At 37.7% G+C, this 24,241-nt stretch overlaps 1 protein-coding gene across 1 annotated transcript in view; it reads right to left on the reverse strand.

Annotated features, from left to right (window-relative positions):
• The window catches only part of SLC25A13 (solute carrier family 25 member 13), a 151,685-nt gene that overhangs the window by 110,469 nt on the left and 16,975 nt on the right, over nucleotides 1-24,241 (reverse strand). The window contains exons 2-3 of the mRNA XM_070729197.1: nucleotides 18,863-18,916; nucleotides 4,196-4,338 (exon numbers count right to left, since the gene is read on the reverse strand). Coding sequence (XP_070585298.1) covers nucleotides 4,196-4,338; nucleotides 18,863-18,916 — 197 coding nt within the window. The remainder of the gene's footprint in view (nucleotides 1-4,195; nucleotides 4,339-18,862; nucleotides 18,917-24,241) is intronic.

A 24,241-nucleotide genomic window follows, 5' to 3' on the forward strand; every position in this document is an offset into this window, starting at 1 on the left:
ACAGGCGAAATGGGGAACCAAATGGGGGAACTGAGTAAGTTTTTATAGTACTGCTTTATAAACTGCTTGCCCAGTTGTTCTCCCCCCCCCCCACCAAACCCCCCCCCCCAAAAACAAAAACTGGTCCTCCAGATTGCTTACAATCACCCAGGGAATCCTGAACTGTCATTGTAGAACTGGTTTCTTAATCTTATAACATCCTCCTTATCATGCTAATGCTCAGTTATTTGTATTTATAATATGGCTTCTTGTAAACCAGAACTTACTTTACCAATTGACAGAAGAGTTCTGTTGAAATAGAGTTTAATTCACAAATATCACATCCCAACAAAGCATGTTTTCAAAGAACACTTACACACAGTCCTTTCATTACTTGCTACACATTCATTTCACACAAATTGCTGTAATGCAGATCAAAATGTATTAATTTATATGGGTCTATCTTTAAACTAATTTATATTAATTTATATGGTACTATACTTTAAAATAAAATTACTAGCAATTTTTACCAAAATTGCACAAAATCTCTATATCAGCAAAATTCAATCCAAGCCATTACAGGAGAAACATGAATATCTGTGTGCCAGCTGAATTCAAATTAACCCAATTTTTACATGTTAATTAAACCAGCTATTTTCTTCTTATTGTATTTTTGCTCCTTAAATAGACTGGTCTGCAAGTGATTCCCAACAGATCTGCTCCAGCAACAATGACGTACTCATTTACTTCTATTATGACCATACAATATAGTAACTGAGTAGTAATTTTTCACAGTCAATTACACATGTGGTTCCTAATGGTTAAAGATGCTGAAATAATGCATGTTACACAGCCATATGTTCTGAGCTCTATACTGCATAAGGGCAGTTGCCTAGGTAACAAGCTTTCTCTGTGGCTTAGCACAACCGTCATTGAATATCATTAGGTTTCATTAAACAGCAGATATTAACATGAACCTCAATATACTACTTAAGAATAATTTTGTCGACATAATCTACAGCTTACCTAACAACAGCCTGTCTGAGAAAATTCTAATGACCTGTATTTTAATAATACAAAGTTAAAAAAGAAATTGGCAAATTATAAACCAAGCATAAAGATCCCTCTAAGTCAGTTGCTTTATTGATAATATTTCTCTTAGCAAAAGGGGAAAAATATTTTGGTCAAAGGATACTAAGATTGCAAAGACAAATTAGATAGAAAGAAAAGCTAACTACCATTTGGCATCCAGCTGAGTTAGATTTTGGAGAGGGGGGGGGAGAGAGAGACAAATTGACTAATATGGATGAAATAGTTATTGTTATCCATTCCAAAGCTTTGTTGTCCACATAAACACACCAATTTTCAGTTTATAGCTATCCCTACTTTTTCGACCATCACTATTGATAAAATTCTATTTTGCTTTAGAGCATCCTTTAGTTACATATCTGAAGTAGAAATGACATTTTCCCCTCAGAAAAGTGGGTTTTACAAAACTGGAAAAATAATATTTCTCTTTTTCCTAGTTTTAAAAAATAAATTTCAAATATGGATTTTCATCATGAGATATCAGGATCCTAGGATAGATGCGAGGACCACTCACAAGAATAAACTTTACAGCTTTTTGTGTCAAAATAGAGAAGATTCTACTACAAACTATGGTATAAAGTGTAAACAGATTGTGGATAGCCGAGTTATATAGTGTAAGGGAGAAAGTATGAAAAGATTGTCTAAGTACCTATCTATGTATGGTGTAAAGATATTCCTATGACTGCACTGTTTTGAGAGTTCTATCTCTCATAAGCAAAAATCTTATTCAATTTTATCAATAGAGAACATGTTTGAGGACTGCTGTGCTTGGATCTAGAAATACTAGCATTCTCCTAAGAATAGAGACAGATGATCACAGGAATATGGAGCTGGAGAAAACCTATCTTGATGAAGAAACTAAGTTTTTATATATTAATCTTTCAACTATTTAAATTATCATTTAAGTACTATCGATAGTACTATTTCTAATAATACTAATAATGACCTATTCTTAGATAATCTTGAGAATTTACATAATGTGATGACTCTTAGAACATACAAAATGCAAGGACCATTTCTAACCTACACATTATGTAAAATTTTACATTTTCAAATCTACTGAAACTTTTGTTAACTTTTTAAAGCTCCTCTTTAGGAAAATTCCAGACAATTAAGCATTATCAATCTGATTTATATGAGTCTTTCCGTTTCTGATACCTTGTGAATGAGTTGACGCTCTAAAAGTTGATACTCTAAATGTCAACTCATTGTAGCATGGTATGACCAGTTTATAACAATACAACAAAGAACAATGGAAGTATGGTTATTGTAGAAGTTGTGATCTCAGTGCATATGGAAATAAATTAGTTAAGGAAGACTAATATAAATGTATAGACAAGATATGTAGTGGCTATATTACAAGAAGGAAGGTGAACTTATAAATCATTACTCCAAACTTCAGCACTTGAAAAAAAGCTATCAGATGCACAAGTACACAGAAATTTGAAATAGCAGGATAGCATATCATACCATACTATGAGATATAATGGAATTTCTCAGTGGCAGTTTGTTATGTGTAAAATTGAAAACACCGGGGTGAAATCTCAAGCAGGTAAGTACATTTGTGGCAAATTATTCAAAGCCTGTCACTCTTATATCTGTTTCATCCTCAATCACATTTAAAAGTGAAAGTACATTTACAATACAATCTTCTACATGCCAAACCAACAGTAAGTCCCACTGACTACAGTGGGCTTACTTCTATATAACTAAGTATTTCAATGGTGTCTTAATTGCTCAACTGCTGTTAACATATATAATGTACAACAACAGCCAGAAAAACAAGGCATTCATGTCTGAAAATTATTCTGTTATTTTCCTATATATGCATACACATACCCATTATTCTACATGTCTAGGATTGCTACTAATTATTCTTATCATTAAGTTAAAAAAAATAAAAGACCAGGCTGGTTCAAGCTGCAATCACTGTGTAATCTTAATAGCATAATGGGACACAGGCTAAGCTATGCTTATTATTTAATATTTCAGTACTATATAAACAACTATTCTGAAAAATGAAAAATTAGAGATAAATCAATAATAATGGTAAAAGCTAGCGTTTCAAAACATTATTTTGAATTGTTTACGCTTCTTAAAAATAAAAGCAATGCAGCATTTACTTGCTGGAATGTCAGCAATGATTGGCAGAAATTGTATATTTTATTGGGCAGAATTTAATTATAGTAAAAAAAATTCTTAGAAGAAAACAGTTGGATTTCTAAGAATGCAATTGTAAAGAAACATTTCCTTACAGCTTATCAATGGGAGGTAAAAACAACTTTCCGAAGTCTTATAACTCCCACCCTGGAAGCGAACTTACGAAAGCTTCAGTTAGCATAAAAACAGTGAGGCAAATACATTCTTGCCCTATGAAATGCTGAATTACACAAGAATTATTAGAAAATTAGATGATTCTACTCACATGAAATTGTGATAGAACTTTTCTGTACTTATGTCATATTCTCCGGTCATTTATTAATTGGGAATATAAAAGGCTGAACAGTTACTTTCATTTTTTTCCTTTGGGAGGCATATGTGTCAATTTATTAAGCACAATCATTGACAAAGTTTAATTTCTGATTGTGGCGCTTTCAGTTAAACTATTTTGTTAGTCAGGTCTTAAGGTCACAGACCAAAATTACTGCACTGTAAATGCTATACAACGTACTCATTTCTTTATTCTATAATATATTTGCCATAGTGATTTGTGTACAAAGCAGTAACAGTCAGTAGCCTCTACCCTTGACAGATGTCAAAAAAAGTCAAACAGGTTTTGATTTGTATGGAAGACCAGGAGAACACTAAGGCAGTAGGTTAGACCGAGAAACTAACAACCTCACATAGAGAACCATCAGCAAATTGTTTCTATCTAGTTTCCACAAAAACAATTTGGCTACATTTATGCAGGCACTAGAAATTAAATGCAATGTGTTCTCTTTTTTTGTGAACATTATTCAGTGAGAAATAACTTTCCTAAAGGTACTGCCTGATGATGGCACATTTCCCCCCATATATTTTGCCTGTAAATGAAAAGCAAAATGTCTTTTATTTATTCTCTGAATATTAGTATCAAATCAAATACTAGTATCAAATAAATAATTTAGGTAAATAATGGCATACATACCCATCTTTAGTCTGATCTACTATACCTCCTAGCAGTTGGATCGTATTGGAGTTGGGCACTCCATCTCCTATTATCTTCAGGAATTGTGTAACAAAATCATTCGGAGACATGTAAAATTCACCATTTTTTTCAACACTTGCATACTGTTAAAATAGAAGAGGGGGAAAAATATTATTAAATTATTAAATAAAAATATATCTTACCTTATTATACAAGGTGTAATAATTACGGGCAGAAAACTGTATATGAATCCAAAAAGGAAACCAGGCAGCTCAGCCAGATATACACATATAAAAATAATCTTTTTTTTCTTACTTAGTGCTAATTATAATTAGTAACGACAGCCAAATCGGCAATGTGTGATAGATAGATGTTATTCAAATTTGACTTGTTTGAAAAATCTTTGATTTGAAATAAAATCAGAACACAAATTTTCTTTTACTACAAAGTGTAATATTATGCTACAAGTACATACAGTAGTCCTCTCTGTATTACTACATTGAAAGTGAATTCATAATTCACAGATTCAACATAAAATTAATTGTAAAAATCAATTAAAACCAAAAAATCAGGTCAATAACACTCTTAATTACTAATATAATAGTGTATCATATCTGGAAGGCAAATATTAATCATATTCTGCTGACATCACAGACTAGAACTAAGAAAGCTTTTCTTGGTTAATGAATTCTTTCTGATTATTCAATCCAACTTCACTCTGCTTTCCTCAAAATAAATAAATATCATTTGCAAGAAATTTCAACCATTCAATGCTTGTCATGCTGGATAGGACTTTAAAAAAGGTTGTCCAAAACGTGGTTTAGAAGGCTGTCTGAAGTGAATATATTTTTTGAATCTTTCATGCTAAAAAATCTTTTACTTAATACCTCCAACATATGCCAGCAGAACAATTTGTGAAATAGTGAAATATTTTAACTCTCGCTCATACACACTTAAGAAAACATGTTTATGCCCATTCATATGCATGTGTACTTAACAGCCATATGTAAAACATTAGTGCTGTATGACTGTGACAACATTTTTCAGATTCTCTCTTTTTCTTACTCCGAATGTCCACCTCTTGGGAGTTTATATAGAAAAGAAAGAGAAGTGAAAGCTGAATTTTGAAGACTAAAATTACTCCTGAAAGGAAGAAAGCAAAGTGAACAACAGTAATAAAAATGGCCCCAATATGTTATTCTGGCCTAGACCCAAGAAATCATATATATTATACAGGAGGGGTGAAAGCACACAATATATTTGGCATTTCATTCTACTGCCTCCATCTACAAATTGTGATTTCAAAAAAGGAAAAATCTAAAGAGAAGGAAGTAAATATATATACCTCTATGTTTTTAAGTCAGTATGATTGTAGGCACAGATATGCATTCTTTTATACTTTGTGTTAAAGGCATCATTGAAATAAGGCAAAGGGCCAATGGATCAAAGATTAAGGGTTCCTAAAATATACTGCACTATACATGAAATGCCAATTGTTCCTTCTCAACTCCTATAATTTATAAAAGGGTTGACTAGTTAATAAACTGGCTTGTTTCTTCAGTTCCTAACATTGTTAACTAAGAACCTATTCATGAATTTGTACACTTAGGTTATCAATTTTTCCTTGTTTGAAATTATATTGTATTTATTTTTAACTTCTTTTTCAAAGAAGTAAAAAATAGACTTCAATTCTAATGTTCTGGCACTGAATGCTCCATAATAATTCGAAAGATCTTTAAAGCTGATTGGCTAGGAACCATTATCAAAGATTACTATTTCAATCCCAGAACTCCAATTTTGCCATGACTCTACTCAAAAAGAGGATTAATCAGCAGCTAAAAAAACACAACTTATTGGACCCAAATCAGCATGGCTTTACTGAAGGCAAATCATGTCAGACTAATCTCATTGATTTCTTTGACTATGGCACAAAGGAATTGGATGAAGGTGGTGCGGTGGATATTGCCTATCTGGACTTCAGCAAAGACTGAAGATAAATTAGTGAAGATTGGACTTAATCCCTGGATAGTTCAGTGGATTTGCAGCTGGCTGAAGCATAGACATCAGAGAGTTATTGTTAATGGCGAGTATTCTGAGCAAAGACAGGTTACAAGCGGTGTGCCACAAGGGTCTGTTCTGGATCCTATTCTTTTAAATATGTTTGTAAGTGACATAGGGGAAGGTTTGGTAGGGAAGGTTTGCCTATTTGCCGATGACTCTAAAGTGTGCAATAGGGTTAATATTCCTGGAGGCATCTGTAATATGGTAAATGATTTAGTTTTACTAGATAAATGGTCAAAGCAATGGAAACTGCAGTTTAATGTTTCCAAATGTAAAATACTGCACTTGGGGAAAAGGAATCCTCAATCTGATTATTGTATTGGCAGTTCTGTGTTAGCAAAAACCTCAGAAGAGAAGGATTTAGGGATAGTGATTTCTGACAGTCTCAAAATGGGTGAGCAGTGTGGTCAGGCGGTAGGAAAAGCAAGTAGGATGCTTGGCTGCATAGCTAGAGGTATAACAAGCAGAAAGAGGGAGATTGTGATCCCGCTATATAGAGTGCTGGTGAGACCACATTTGGAATACTGTGTTCAGTTCTGGAGACCTCACCTACAAAAAGATATTGACAAAATTGAACGGGTCGAAAGACGGGCTACAAGAATGCATAAAACGTATCAGGAAAGACAATGAACTCAATATGTATAGTCTGGAGGACAGAAGGAAAAGGGGGGACATGAACGAAACATTTAAATATGTCAAAGGGTTAAATAAGGTTCAGGAGAGAAGTGTTTTTAATAGGAAAGTGAACACAAGATCAAGGGGACACAATCTGAAGTTATTGGGGGAAAGATCAAAAGCAACATGAGAAAATATTATTTTACTGAAAGAGTAATACAGTGATCCCTTGATTTTCGCGGTCTCGATTATCGCGAAACGCTATACCACGGTTTTTCAAAAAATATTAATTAAAAAATACTCCACGGTTTTTTTGCTATACCACGGTTTTTCCCACCCAACGACGTCATACGTCATCACCAAGAGTCACTTCTCTGTCTCTTTCTCTTTCTTTCCTGTCATTCTCTGCTTCAATCATTTTCTCATTTCTCTTTTTTTCTCCCCTTTTTTCTATCATTTCTCTCTCTCTTCCTTCCACTCTTCTCTCTCTCTCTTTCTTCCTCTCTCTCACTGTCTTCCTTCCTTTCTCATCTTCCTTTCTCTCTCTCTTTCTCTATCTTGCTTCTTCCTCTCTCACACTCTCTTCCTCCCTCTCTCATCTCTTTCTTTCCTTCTCTCTCTTTCTCTATCTCTCCCCCTCTTGCTCTCGAGCGGCAAACGGCCGCCAGGCAGGCGGGTGAACAAGCGAGCGGCAAACGGCGGGCGGGCGGGTGAACAGGCGAGCGGTAAACGGCGTCCGGGCGGGTGGGTGAACGGGCGAGCGAGCAGCCAGGCGGGTGAACGGGCGAGCGAGCAGCCGGGCGGGCGAGCGGCAAACGGCAGGCGGGCGAGCGGCGAACGGCGGGCGGGCGGGTGCTGGGGGGGTGGGGGCAGCCAGCATTCAAAGCAATCTGTCGGCTTCCGCACTCTCGTCGCTCCACGCCTCCACCATCTGCGCATGCGCGGCCATGGAAAAAAGGCACGCATGCGCAAATTGTGTTTTTACTTCCGCATCACTATACTGCGGAAAATCGATTATCGCGAGAGGTCTTGGAACGTAACCCTCGCGATAATCGAGGGATCACTGTAGATCCTTGGAACAAACTTCCAGCAGACGTGGTTGGTAAATCCACAGTAACTGAATTTAAACATGCCTGGGATAAACATATATCCATCCTAAGATAAAATACAAAAAATAGTGTAATGGCAGACTAGATGGATCCTGAGGTCTTTTTCTGCCATCATTCTTCTATGTTTCTACGTTTTTATGATATCCCAGTTCTCACCACATAACCTCACCACATTTCTATGAAACAAAAAGGAAACACAGAATTTATTCAATTAAAAAGCAAGATTTTTTTTTAAAATGTCATCTGGGCCCAGGTACTTTTATTTTCTGGATCAAAACAATAGAAACATAGAAGATTGACTTCTATGCTTAGTGGAGCAATGGTAGCTCCTTTAAATGTTAAATGTTGTTTGTATTGTCTTAAAGAAAAATTAATAAAAAAAATTTTTTTAAAAAAGAAGATTGACGGAAGAAAAAGACCTCATGGTCCATCTAGTCTGCCCTTATATTATTTCCTGTATTTTATCTTAGGGTGGATATATGTTTATCCCAGGCATGTTTAAATTCAGTTACTGTGGATTTACCAACCACAGTACCAACAAGCAATGTTTTCCAGTTATTTGGAACAAGTTGTCCATTTCTTATCATTGCTATGTACCTCTCCAAGTTGAAATTAAGCAAACAGTCTAATCAGTAAGATGATGATAAGATAAGGAAATCCATTAAAATGCTAAGTTTACACATGCATATTGAAATATTATGAACCGCTTGGGTGTGGTGAAAAGACATTAAAATGCAATTGTAAATAAATTACATAAACATGTTTGTCACTACGTCAACTTGAAAAGGTCTGTTTCACAGCAAGCAAAAGATTCTGAACAGAAAAGACATATTGTCAATCCATGTAGTATTTTTTGAGACAGCCTGCTGTTTACCAGAATTCTTCACAAAACTTTCTCTATATCCAGTAGGAAACTAAGTATCTACTATAACTCCAAGCAAAATTAAAAGAATCAGATATTATTTTGTATTGCAAGTGCCATCGCCTATTTACATGAAGCCAGAATTGTCTAACCTCTTGTCCCAACCCACATGTGTGTGTGTGTGTGTGTGTGTGTGTGTGTACATAAATTAATACAATTTAATACAATGAAGCCACCCCAGGTCTACGGAGAGGGGCGGCATACTAATAAATAAATGAATGAATGAATGAATGAATGAATGAATGAACGAACGAACGAACAAACAAACAAACAAACAAACAAATAACCATCTATACATCTATTCATACATGCAATCTGGCACCATTCACAGGTTTAAAAGGTATGCAATATTGGGCAGAGGAGACATAATTGTCTAAATATAAGTCAATACAGGGAATTTTTTTCAGGCAATTGTTGGAGAAAGGTAAAAACAAAACATATATAAAACCTGAATATCTAACAGTGCATTTTTATAATTAAAATAACTTCTCTCTTTTTTACTGAGTTTTAAGTAATATTTTAGAAAGACGTTATTAGAGTTTCATACTTATAATTTATTATTAGCCAGTTCACTTCATCTAATGAAGTTGTAAGAAAATATATATTATTGTAAACCTCGCACACACAATTAAAACTAACTTAGAACATGGCAGCGATGTAAAACCACACGCTTGTTTATTGGGTGAGACTTGTCTACTGAAAGTGAACACTCAGTACTTTGTAACCAGCACACAGATCAATCGATTCCAATGTACGTAGTCATTTATAGGAGAATCTTTCTAAACCTAAGGCTTGAAAACTTTTTAACAAGACAGTTATCAAGAAACAAATCAAATAAGTCAGCCATTCTGCACTTCTACATTTCATTTTTTTCCCCCAAGCTAGGCCCCCTGCTAAGACATTCAATAACAGAAAGCAGCACAAGGTTTCGGTGTCCCTCTGATTCTACCCACTGTGATTTATTCTTGTGTATTTGAAATCCAATCACGTATCCCCACACTACATATAGAAAATGACCTTGAAAATGTCAGCTTGTTCATTTTGACTGAAGTCTAATCTCTTAGGTTATGGTAGGAGAGTTACAAGAAGTAGAGTTACTCTGGAAAATTATCATGACAAAAGAGGGAAGGAGGAAAAAACATCAGTTCTGTTAGTTTGGGAATAAAGACATTCAAAAAAGTGGTTCTGTAGTCAGGTATTTTTCTTCCACTTTGGTAATTATACCTACAGAGAATATGATATTGCACAATAATGCTTAATGGCTTTTTTGGTAAGTTCCTTCAAAATTCACACTGGATAATCACATATTTTAAATACTCAGGCATTAACAAGTTGAAACCTTTTTAAGCCTTTGCAATACAATTGTGGAATATCTTTTTATTTTTTTAAAAAAAGTATATTAGCTAAAGAATTCCAGATTTAAAAATATGCAACTAAGAAATATCAAATTGATTGCTATGTATTTAACTAACACATTAAATGATGCAAGACGTGTAATTATAATATTTGTTATTTTGGTTTATTTATTTATTTTCTTTCTCTTTCTTCCTTCTCCTTCCTTCCTTCCATTTTTATGACATGTGTAATATATCTACTCATGAATTAAATTTATTAATTGTCAACATTCATTGTATTAAATTGTATTAATTTATGTACACACACACACATATATGTAGGTTGGGCCAAGAGGCAAAAAGGAGCTTTGATGTTCCTACAATATACTAGGGTGATTCAACACAAAAAAAAACCATGTAACCCTTCCCTGGTACAGAGCTGAAGGGATTAGATACTGTAGCCAAGAGGTTAATTCTCTGCCTTACAAAGCAAAGGTTGCAAGTTCAAGTCCCAGGGAGGGTATGGCTAGCAGATGAGGCCGAAATAGATCTATCCTAGTCTCCCTTAATTTTCAAATTCAGCAAAAACATGTATGTGTGTGTATATATGTATGTGTGTGTATGTATGTATGTATGTATGTATGTATGTATGTATGTATGTGTATATAACCATTATATGTTTTCAGATGTAAGACCTAATCATGTGAAAGAGCCTAAAACTGGCGATGAAAACTACTTCTTCTTAAAGCCAATTGTAGTTTAGTAGGTTACATTAGATTATAGCTTTATTGATTAATCGATAGTCCATATCAAATCACAAGGTTCAAACACATATCACCAATAAAATCCTATACAAACAATTTAAAATATGGGTAGGGTAAATACAATAGTTATACAGAAGGATAAGATACAATACAATTTAAAACATAAACATGTAAAATAGAATAAAATGGCATAAAATTATATTTTGGTGTCACCCTTATAATCTACCCCAATTACTCCCACATATGCAGATCTCAACCGAACCATTCTGTTCAAGTACTGTGCTGAGTTAAATATTATTTTCATGTTCTGGTCGGCACACAAAGTAAGTTGTTTTAATAAGGGAATCGTTTGGTATATAGACCAAGGTACCTGTCTCTCGCCACCTTAAACAAGCAATAATCAAATAGGATGTAAGACAAGTCTTCTACCCCTGCTGCTTTGCAAATGCAAAGATACTCATTGTAGAGTACAGAATGGAATCTCCCATACCTGACCACTGTGATTTAGTAGGTTGAAACTTAGCTTTCTACAGCAATAGTAAACGAGAAAAGCCAGTTTCATAAAACTATAGTTTAAAATCATTTTGATTCCACTAATCACAGTTAAGACGAAACAAGTGATAGTTAAAATGAACAAACCAGAAACATATCAGAATATCTCCAGGACCGCCTTCTGCCACACGAATCCCAGCGACCAGTTAGGTCCCACAGAGTTGGCCTTCTCCGGGTCCCATCAAATAAACAATGTTGTTTGGCGGGACCCAGGAGAAGAGCCTTCTCTGTGGCGGCCCCGACCCTCTGGAACCAGCTCCCCCTGGAGATCAGAACTGCCCCCACCCTCCTTGCCTTTTGTAAACTTCTTAAGACCCACCTCTGCCGTCAGGCATGGGGGAACTGAGACATCTTCCCCTGGGCCTATACAGTTTATACATGGTATGTTTGTGTGTATGCTTGCTTTTAATAATGGAGTTTTTAGTGTTTTTTAAATTATTAGATTTGTTCTTACATTGTCTTTGTTATTGTTGTGAGCCGCCCCAAGTCTACGGGGAGGGGCGGCATACAAATCTAAATAATAAATAAAAATAAATAAAATAAATAAATACAAATCTAATAAATAATAATAATAATTTATTTATTTATTATTTATTATATTATATATTATATTTATTATTTATAATATTATTATTAATAATAATAATAATAATAATAATAATAATAATAATAATAATAATAATAATATGAAGTTGGCCATAGGGCTGGTGAACTAAGGATCTGAATCTTCTTAAGCTTGGGAAGCTACTGCCAGTAGGAAGATTATTTTTTTTCTCTATCTGGCTTGTGTTAAATATGCAAGTAATCAATCTCAAGCTTCGATCACATTAGTAGCTATTGGTTATATGGGGGGAAAAATGTGCTTGCAATCCCAAAAGGTCCCTATTAACAGTTGACAACACAAGGCTAAATTGAACAATGATTTCACTAGAGGTAATATATGTTTAATATACATAAAAAAACCATTTATCAAAAATATAACTAGCCCTACAGGTTTTTTTACAAGGGTTTTTAGAAGTGAAAGAGTTTTTAGAAGTGAGAGAGAGTGAATGGCCCATTTTGCTTCATTATAAGAGCAGGACTAGAACAAGTGGTGGATTGTAAATGATTTTGCTACCGGTTTGCGCATGCACGCATACGCAATGCTTCTGTGCATGTGCAGAAACATCCTGGGTGGGTGCTGGCACTATCAGTTCTATGAACCAGTCCAAACCGGGAGCAACCCACCACTGAGTAGAACCTATGGCCTGGTTTCTAGCCTATGTGTGATGTCTACACCAGATTGGTTCTCTTATTTATTTACTATATTTTTAATTGCTCCATTCAATGAAATCATTAAAAACAAAGAATAATTACACAAAATCTTTAAAATGTGTAACCAGGTAGACCTTTAATTAAAAGAACAGCATCAATGCCAGAAATGAAATGTAATTTATCAATATAATTTGCACTTAACAGTCAATATAATTTGTAAAATTAAGGAGTTAGTTACTCAGATATATTTTCTCCAGGCCTTTTAAAGGCAGAACCAGCCCTTAAAGTGGCTCTAAATCAAATAGAAAATGAGTCGGTCTTATCTGGTATGTCTCTTCTCGGAGAGGTAGATATAGCATCGAGGAATGGGTTAAATATGTCTGCTTTCTGGTTGGATTGAGCCTTTCAAAGCTGTACAGGTGTCACCCTTGTTGTTATACTTGCCATTTTTAAATAAAGAGGCCAAGTGACAGACCACATTGTGCCATAATAAGTTAACACATTCCTCTGCAGAACTGAAGCCAACAGTCTATATTGACCATATAGCTGGATTTTATATCCACGTCTCAGAGAAGAAGCATATCAGTTAATACTAACACCCCTCCGCCCTCAAGGTGGATATAGCATCCAGGAATGGGACATACCAAAGCTGGCTGTCCAAACAGGCAGGTGACAATGGTTGCTAGATTAGATTAGATTAGATTTATTGGATTTATATGCCGCCCCTCTCCACAAACTCGGGGCGGCTCACAACAGGGTAAAAACAGTACATAATAACAAATCCAATACCCACCAATCCAATTACAATTTTAAACTAAAAAATTCATAAAAAAACAGCCCCAGAATATTAAAAAAAAACACGCATACAATCAATCTAACTGCTAGACTGTTGCTGAGGACCTAGTCCAGTGATGGTGAACCTATGGCATGGGTGCCACAGATGGCAGATGGAGCCATATCTGCTGGCACACAAGACATTTCTCTAGGTCAGCTCTAGTATTCATGTGTGTGCTAGCCAGTTGAATTTTGGCTCGCACAGAGGCTTTGGGTGGGTGTTTTGGCTTCCAGATAGCTTCTGGAGAGGGGGGAAAGTGCATTTCTACCCTCCCTGGCTCCAGAGAAGCCTTTGGAGCCTGGTGAAGGTGAAACATGAGCCTAATTGGTCCACCAGAAGTTGGGAAACAGGCCATTTCTGGCCTTCAGAGAGCCTCTGGGGAGCAGGGGGAGCTGTTTTTGTCCTCCCCAGGCATTGAATTATGAGTGTGGGCACTCACACATGCGCGATAGGGTACATACATGCTTTTTCAGCGCCCAAAGAAAAAAAAGTTCGCCATCACTGCCCTAGTCCTTAATGACCTATTGAAACACTCTTCTGCCAAAGGAAAATTCGGCCAAAGCAAAGACATTGATTTTATAGTGCTGCACAAATGGAGAAGGCAGCCTGCGTAAAGTTGCCGAAGTGGGTGGTGATGTGAGATGGTGCCTGGCGCGACTGAAGCTTGTATGCCTTAGCTATTGTAGCTAGGATAGTATAGTATAATAGAATAGATACAGCAACCAATTTCCACCAGTTTTTAGGAGGAATGAATGGCACAACCATCCTCGCTGAGTGGCTAAGTAAAAAAGTTAACAAGCATAGCAGCAAGGGCACCACCTGAATAGCTGTGACAGGCTCAATCCAATCACCACGCTATAGAGCACTCAGTCCAAATGATGCTATAGAGCACTGCACACCAAGACAACTAGATAGACACAAGAACAATTTTTCCCTGAACACCATCTGCTAAACAAATAATTTCCTCACCACTGTCAAACTACCGTATATACTCAAGTATAAGCGAACCCGAGTATAAGCCGAGGTACCAGTTTTTGCCGCAAAAACCCTGGGAAAACTTATTGACCCGAGTATAAGCCGAGGTTAGAAAATGCAGTGGCTACTGGTAACTTATAAAAATGGAAACCAATAAAATTACATTAATTGAGACATCAGTAGATTAAATGTTTTAGAATATTTATTTTAAAGAAAACCAAAATTAGCTCTGTAAATTTAAAAGAGGGTAAACGAAAGCAATCTGGTAATAACAATAAATTAAAAAGTAAAAAAAGTAGCTCAATCAGCAACCAAGCTAAAACCTATTTCTAAACCTAACCCAGGGGTCTTTAAACTTGACAGTTTTAAGACTAGTGGACTTCAACTCCCAGAATTCCTGCACCAGCCATGCTACCTCAGGAGTGGGAGTTGAAGTCCACAAGCCTTAATCTTTCCAGGTTTGTAGACTTGCATTTCTAACCCTAACCCAGGGGTCTTTAAACTTGAGTTTTAAGACTAGTGGAGTTCAACTCCCAGAATTCCTGCACCAGCCATGCTACTTCAGGAGTAGGAGTTGAAGTCCACAAGCCCTAATCTTTCCAGGTTTGAAGATTTGCATTTCTAACCCTAACCCAGGACTCTTTAAACTTGACAGTTTTAAGACTAGTGGACTTCAACTCCCAGAATTCCACTTGGGACGGCAGCTGCAGCTGCGAAGGAAGCTGGCTGGGGAATTCTGGGAGTTAAAGTCCAGATATCTTCAAGTTGCCAAGGTTGGGAAACACTGGCCTATGGGACCGCCTCGCTTGGCGTGAAGCGGGAAATGATCCCCGGGGGATGGAGTGGCTTGGCGACTTAAAATAGTTTTAAAATGGCGGGGGGGCCCAGACACTTAGGCTGTATGGGGCCCCAAAATTCCTGATGGTGGCCCTGGACGGGACCGGGAGGAGGCCGACTCGGTGGAACTAACCAGTCACTGGGACTCATGCGGCAGGAGGCATGTAGCTCTCGTGGGAAATGTTTGTGGGGGAAGTTGGTATTACTATTGTGTAACGGTAAGCCAGAGGAAGATAACAAGCAGTACCAGTGGTCAGTACATCATCGACTGAAATTGTGGTGAAGGTTAGAGATGAGCTTCCTCATTCCGTTTCCCTCCAAGTGTGAAGTGCATGCTGTAATGCTAAGGGCACCTGAATGCTAAGGGCATGAACGCTTCTGCAATGGGTGCTCAAGATGCTTACTGAAGCACTCAAAATTGACAAAGTCAGTGCTGCCCGAGAATTTCTTGACCGTTTCGAGATTGAAGGCGAGGCTTTTGTAACTGTATAGTGATAGGAGATGAAACTTGGGCTTATCACCATACTCCAAAGAGCAAACAACAATCAATGCAGTGACGCTATACCCATTCTCCTTCAGCCAAAAAATTCAAAAGTCAGCAATCGTCAAGAAAAATCTTGGGCACCCACCATTTTTAAAAATATCACTTTTCTTCCTTTGCAATTGCTGGTTTCAAAATGGCTGCCCGTTCCCTCCAAGCTATGATCCGCTGGCAGTGGCAGGGCAGCAGGCAGGGCAAATTAAGTAGATGGTGAGCCAGCCCAGCTAATCCCAATCCCGGGATTAGCCTCTTTGTCCTCCGACAATCAGAAATGCAAGAGGCAGCCACCTCACTCAATCTGCAGGCACGGAGTACACTCCTGAACAGCCAATTTGACAGTTCTGGCCTTGGAATGATCTAACTTGTTTTTTTCCTTCAGAAAGCAGGGACTTTTCTTCTTCCAAACCTGTACAGCTGACTTTTAAACTTCTCAGGAGTGATCTCCTGAGTGTCCTAGAGCTTGGACTGAGTTGAAGAACTGGGAACAGTTGGCAGGGTGGCGGTCCTCAGAATTTCAATTCAGTCATAGAGCTAGAGGACTAGAGTTACACATCCTGGACTCTCCTGAGGATGCCATGGAGAATTCATGCTTAAATTACCAAATGATTAGCATTAATATTTACCAAGATTAACTTATTCATATTTTTTATTACTGCATTTGTTTCTTTATCAAACAAAATGCAACTGCAACAAGAAAGACAAATTATTTAGATTTTAATTATTTTATGTTAAATTATTTTCAAGAAAACTGAGGAAACCATAGAAAATAAACATGGCAGATTTTGAAGATTTAACTGCTCATAAAATATACAGTATGTTGCATGAAAAGAGAGGCAAAGTGAACAGAAACTTTCCTTCCTTCCTTCCTTCCTTCCTTCCTTCCTTCCTTCATTCATTCATTCATTCATTCATTCATTCAATTTTTATGCCGCCCTTCTCCTTAGACTCAGGGCGGCTTACAACATGTTAGCAATAGCACTTTTTTAAAACAGAGCTAGGCTATTGCCCCCACAATCTGGGTCCTCATTTTACCCACCTCGGAAGGATGGAAGGCTGAGTCAACCTTGAGCTGGTGATGAGATTTGAACCACTGACCTTCAGATCTACAAGTCAGCTTCAGTGGCCTGCAGTACAGCATTCTACCTGCTGCGCCACCCCGGCTCTTTGGGCTATTCTATTTTCCTTTTCAAAGAGGAACATTTTTACACAATTCTGTCAATTATTTTTAGAAATCATTTCAATTGCCTAGACCAGTGATGGTGAACCTATGGCATGGGTGCCACAGGTAGCACGTGGAGCCACATCTGAGGGCATGCAAGACGTTGCCCTATGTCAGTTCCAGGGTGCATATGCATAATAGTCAGCTGATTTTCAGTCTTCTTTTCGGCCGTTTTCACTTTCTTTAGGCTTCAGAAAAGTCTCCTGAGCCCTGGGAATGGTGAAAAACAGTCCAACAGGCCTCCTGGAAGTTTAGTGAGGCTTGTGTGCGTGCGCAGGGGGACATTGTGGTAGTTGTGCACAAGCAAGGGGCGGTGTAGGTATTGGGTGTATATGCATGGGGGTGAGGGCATCCCATTATGGGTGTGGGTACGCACACACACACTATCGCACACGCGCACACACCCTTTTGGCAACCGAGCCAAAAAAGGTTCGTCATCATTGGCCTAGGCCAGTGTTTCCCAAACTTGGCAACTAGAAGATGTCTGGAATTCTACTCCCAGAATTCCCCAGCCAGCAATTCTGGGAGTCGAAGTCCAGACATCTTCAAGTTGCCAAATTTGGGAAACACTGGCCTAGACTATAAGATAGCCATGTAAAACAAAGTACAACTTGCAGTCAATGTTCCCTCTAATTTTTTTTCGCTGTGGGCGGAAAAGTATAGTGTCTGAGCGGCAGTCCCTTTGGGACTGGGCAGCATAGAATAAATGAATGAATGAATGAATGAATGAATGAATGAATAAATGAATAAATAAATAAGAAAAAAATTCCCTTCTTTTTTATTAAAAGAAATTAATAATAAAACAAAAACAAAATCTATTACTATTATTACTATCTTCTCTTTTTCCATCCCTGTCTCCTCCCCCCTTGTGTGTGTGGTGTGTGTGTGTGAACTCTTGAATCATTTCCAATAAGAGGTGAGCTATTGGAAATGGTTCAAGAGTTCACACACACACACACACACAAACGGGCTGGCAGGGGGATGGGGAGCGCGCGCCCATGGAAAAGGGTGCGCGGGAGGGGTATTTTGGGGCGAGCGCGTGCACACGCACGCAACTTACAGGGAACGCTGCTTGCAGTAGTACACATTTTGTATGTACCATTGTAAGAATTCAACTACCATTGAATAAAGATTAGCACTTATGTATAGTAACATTGGTACTAATATCAAATATCATATTTGTGAATTAAATTTACCTTTAAAAAAAACTTTTTCTGAACAAATAGGATTGATGCATTAGCTTTTAGTTTTAACCATTGCCACACATAATCCAAAGGTTTAGGAAAGTTGAGTAAACCTAATTAAAATAGCTACAAATATCATTCAATTGATCTTCTAAATGAATCCCCATGGTTCTTAATAAGGAACACTGAATTACAAATTGCATTTTCAGAAATGGATGAGTGAAGGAGGGTGAAAGGGACATTTTAATTTCAAAATGCTTACATTTCTCTACATTTACACAATAATCACACAATAATGTATTTGATTTCTTGGATAGGTGTTCCTTTTTTATAATACTATTTAAGTATAGCATGTTAATAATACAAGGAATGATTAATGGTTAGAACACTCCAAAAGATGGATAATAGAGGAAAAAAATGAAAAATTCAAGCGTTAAAGGATAAAAATATTTACTTTTAACATACCTTCAAAAATATTGTTTTCAGCTCAGCTGGATCAGCTCTCTTGGTTAGAGCCACCTACAAGTAAATACAATTGTGTTAATATGCATGGTCTATGAAAGGGATGTCAAAATGTCATAAAAACAAAAGAAATTCAAACAAAAGAATACACAATGAAATCTAAATGTTCTCAAATAAGTTAAGCAGTAGTTTATGTGAAAAATAAATTGGCGCTTAACAATTATTCAGTGATTTTTCTGGAAATATTACACAAAACAATGTAACAAATCTATGTATGTAGAAAAATAGAAAGATTTTGCCCATATAGCAAACCCATTCAAACTGCTGGATTTCATTTTTATAACCTGATTACTATAGTAAAGCTGTTATATATGCAATGGATATAGTAACATAACTCAAAAGAGCCTTACAATATGAATTATTTCTGCTGCAACTCTTATTTGCTTCATGATGTTGAAAGCTAGGTGGCAAAAAGCTAAGGTGGGTTCAAACTTGTTTAGCACTTGGACAAAGAGCATTGCAAAACTCCAGGTTTATAGATTTGAATGGGAAGCAAAATAAATAAATAAAACCAAGAGGCCTGAACGGAACTGCAGAAGGGCACATGAGGCTAGAGAGAAGACGGTTTACTAGATCTTCACAAGATAAGTGACCTGGCACAGATTGGAGGAAAGCAATTTGTGGAGCATGGGGTATTTCAGTAGGTCAGGAAGACTTGGGTAGTCTTAGGCAAGTAGCCTATTCCATCAGTAGGTTCCCCCCGATGACCTTTCCCACCCTGAAATATCTCTTGTGCAATTAATGAGCTTTGTATTCAATTAGCAAATGCAGGGACAAAAAGAGGGAATGATCTCATTCAATATTTTTTAATTTTTTTATTTATTATTTCGATTTATAGGCTGCCCTTCTCCAGAGACCCAGGGCAGCTAAGATACAAGATTCACTCCCACGAATCCTCAGGTTATGAATCGACAGGCTCCGTTACATTCGTAACTTGAGGATTACAGGTAATTCTGAGTAGAGTATTTATTTTTATTTATTTGCAAAGTCAGGATATTGAGGTCTAATAAGTTCAAAATTTATATAGGCAGTTCTTTGGGTATTATTATTATCCTCCAAAATTAATCAGGAATCAACCTTTGTAAGAAATCTTTTATTAAAGAGAAAAACAAAATGAAAGCAAACAAAACAAATTCCCAGAACAACCAGCAGAACTAACTTGACAACAATCAATTTGTTCAAAGCTGGAATGGAATGAATTTGATTGAAAAAAGCCAGGCTAATTTAAGGATCATAATAAAAACTGAGAAACTGACTAGTAGATGGGATACCAGCAGTAAAAAACAAATGCTGTTATGCAATTGACTTAAGGTTTTAGCAAAGTGCACTTCAATATCACCTGACTCTGGTTTATTATGTTCCAACTCCAAATTATTGTTCAATTAATTACTGAAATTAATAATTCAAACAATTATTGTTAAAATCTGGATAACAAAATCCAATGTTATTGCAGTTACAACATTGCATCTCTCTTTTGTCTTCTGATCCTCAGTACATAACAGACACAAAGAGCCATAAGGACTGATATCTCATATAGATCCATATCTGATAGATATATATTAATAGGGAAATTGTCAACCAATTCTCAATAAAAATTCTTAACTATTAAAGCACATGTCCACCCTCCAAACTGCAGGAAGATAACACTGGTTTAATTCATATATTACTTTCTATTATAGTGAATATATACAATGAATATTTAACATAACATTAGTTTGAATGAAAATTGTCAGTAAATAAATACAATTTAATCAAATCTTTTAATTTTTTTCATAATTTTAATGAGACTTTAAAATTTTCACTTATTTTTTTCACTTAATGTGTTTAAATGAAATGATCAACATTATGTTAACTCCAAAATCAATTTTAGAAACTTTGTCTCTGCAAGGTAAATCAAGTTTAAATCCATAAATAAAAAACAATGAAATCATTATTTGTTTATTTGAATTTCTCTAACTCCAGTGAACTCAGGGTGGTATGCAAAAGTGGAAAAATCCCTAAAACACCAAAGATGGAGGATCACTTGATCAAAATGAAAGATACATAAATTCTCCCTAATTGACAAGGTGGCAAGTTCAGAGATCCTCCGGTGATCTCCACTAGGAATGCCACCTTATAGGTAAGATAGTAAAGTGAAGTGGTCCGCAAGGGCTCGTAGGGGGGCACCTGTCAGAGACAGGAGAACCTTGAAAAGGTCCCATGTTGGGTACTGATGCATAACGGGAAGACACAAATTTACAACCCCTTTCCAGAACCTGCACAACAGGAAATGGGGAGACAAGGAATACAGAGAACCACAGGACAAAAGAAGAAGAAACCTGAGTCTTCGGAGAGGGGCGGCATACAAATCTAATAAATAATAATAAATAAGAAGAAGAAAGAGCTGCCACATGACATTGAAGCAAGTTGGGAGAAAGATCCTTGTTAAGGCCCTGCTGCAGAAATTCAAGCACATTGGTGATTAATAAATCAACAGGGGAATATTCCACCTGTAAACACCAGGAGCTGAAGGCTTTCCAGGTGGCCAAATAAATTCTTTCTGTGGACAGCCTCCTAGAGGCCTGGAGAGTCTGGATGGTTCCTCCGGGACCTGATGACGCCTCAGAGAGCCATGCTGAAACACCAGGTGGTCAGTTGTACCACCACGGATCACCTGGAATGTGGTTGGAAGAGTATAATGCCAATACCGGGGCATCCACCAAAGGCACTGGGAGGTGTTGTGCCAAATCCGCTGTCACATTAAAGTACTGTTTGTCCAGGGAATTGAAGTACTGTTTGTCCAGGCAAAGGCCCTGAAGCGGGGGAATGCCATTGTCACATGATAGCCTCCACAAAGAGAGGCGGAGCTGGGAACACCTCAGCTTCCAAGATGGCCTCTTCAAATAAGGGATCTACAGTGAGATTATCCTTCTGTGGATCAGTGGACTGGATCCTAGGTTGGCAGTATTTTTTTGCTTTAAATAAAAAGCAATTTAAAGAGGCCTGGGTAAAGGAGAGCCAACGAAGCTGGGAGGTCAGGGGCAAGTCCTTCGTCTTCTGAGAGGTCCAGGTATAATTGCCCCTTCTCATTATCTGACTGGGGCCTCAAGGAGCATTGAGGGGAATAGTTCTCATAATATCTCTCATGCTTGTGTCTCTGTGAAGGAGAAGGAAGTGTGGGTTGCCACTCTGACTATGCCGGCATGAACAGGCCTCGCCAGTTGTTGGGAAAACTTCATTTATTTTCTAAATGAAACCAAGTATTCTTTATTTATAGTATTTTGGATTTATAGTTATATTCTTTGTCAAAAATATTGGAAACTTTTAAACTTTTCCATGAATGCATAAATATAATGCCAGTTCATCTTAATAGTTAAGAGTACAAAATGCTTTCAAGAGGTAATTTCTTGAATCTGATTATTTTTAGAGTTATATGGTACATGGCATTAGCTGCACAGCACTTTATATTCAAAAAGGTAAGAAGGCGCTTTGGAATGAAAGAATGAACAGCACTCATCTGATATTTCTTGAACCAAACCCATATTTTACTAAAATTGCATAGTAGCACTTTTACCCCACCTACACCAAAGCATCTTTCTGTCTTCAACTTATTAACTTTGATTCAAAAAATGAGCGTTCAGAGAGAGTAGCATTTCACTATCATTAGTAAATATTGTCAAAAGATAATATTTTGTCAGCTTTTCTATTGAAATAATAGTCAAGTTTGTTTAGAGCAGGGGTGTCAAACTCAAGATCCACGGGATAGATCTGGCCTGCCGGATGCTTAAATCTGGCTCACAGGACCGGCCTGGAAATACGTAGGGACTGATCTGTGGTGCCTCTGGCAGCTAAAATGGGCATTCTGAGTCCCTTTGAGCCTCATTTTCACCCTCTATGGCCTTGTGCAGCACTCTGCCGGCCAAAATTGGTCCCAAAACTGGTCCCAAAACAGGTAGAAAATGCCCCCCCAAAAGCCTGAAAACTTTTCTCATGGCCCATTTTCAGGCAGCAGAGTTTATTTATTAGATTTGTATGCCGCCCCTCTCCATAGACTCGGGGCGAGTGCTGCAGGAGGCATGTCTAGCCCCTACCACCACCCTTTCCGCCATCCCTCCAGCTCATAGATTTATTATTTATTTATTGGATTTGTATGCCGCCCCTCTCCGTAGACTCGGGGCGGCTAACAACAATGATAAAAAACAATATGTAACAATCCAATTAATAAAACAACTAAAAACCCTTATTATAAAACCACACATACACACAAACATACCATGCATAACTTGTAATGGCCTAGGGGGAAAGTGTATCTCAATTCCCCCATGTCATAAGTGAGTCTCGAGTAGTTTACGAAAGACAGGGAGGGTGGGAGCAGTACTAATCTCCAGGGGGAGTTGGTTCCAGAGGGCCGGGGCCGCCACAGAGAAGGCTCTTCCCCTGGGGCCCGCCAAATGACATTGTTTAGTCGACGGGATCTGGAGAAGGCCAACTCTGTGGGACCTTATCGGTCGCTGGGATTTGTGCGGTAGCAGGCAGTTCCGGAGGTAATCTGGTCCAATGCCATGTAGGGCTTTAAAGGTCATGACCAACACTTTGAATTGTGACCAGAAACTGATCGGCAGCCAATGCAAGCCACGGAGTGTTGAAGAAACGTGGGCGAATCTTGGAAGCCCCACGACGGCTCTCACGGCTGCGTTCTGCATGATCTCAAGTTTCCGAACACTTTTCAAAGGTAGCCCCATGTAGAGAGCGTTGCAGCAATCGAACCTCGAGGTGATGAGGGCATGAGTGACTGTGAGCAATGACTCCCTGTCCAAATAGGGCCGCAATTGGCGCACCAGGCGAACCTGGGCAAACGCCCTTCTCGCCACAGCCGAAAGATGATGTTCCAATGTCAGCTGTGGATCGAGGAGGACGCCCAAGTTGCGAACCCTCTCTGAGGGGGTCAGTAGTTCCCCCCCAGGGTAATGGACGGACAGATGGAATTGTCCTTGGGAGGCAAAACCCACAGCCACTCCATCTTATCAGGGTTGAGTTTGAGTTTGTTGACACCCATCCAGGCCCCAACAGCCTCCAGGCACCGGCACATCACTTCCTGCTTCGTTGACTGGACATGACTGGACATGGGGTAGAGATGTATAACTGGGTAGATGAGAAGTACAATGTTGATCCAGCCCTTGAAGAAATCCAGTTTGGCACCCATGCTTTAGAAGGCAGATATTGTAACTTTATATATGCATGAATCATATGAGTAAATACATTACCTCAGAAGAAATACAAGCAAAGCCTTTCGTAGATAACCCTGTAAAGCTTACATTATTCATTCACTTTAGCCTTTGCCTT

The sequence above is a fragment of the Erythrolamprus reginae genome, chromosome Z (genome assembly GCF_031021105.1).
Source record: "Erythrolamprus reginae isolate rEryReg1 chromosome Z, rEryReg1.hap1, whole genome shotgun sequence".
Classification (NCBI taxonomy): Eukaryota; Metazoa; Chordata; class Lepidosauria; order Squamata; family Dipsadidae; genus Erythrolamprus; species Erythrolamprus reginae.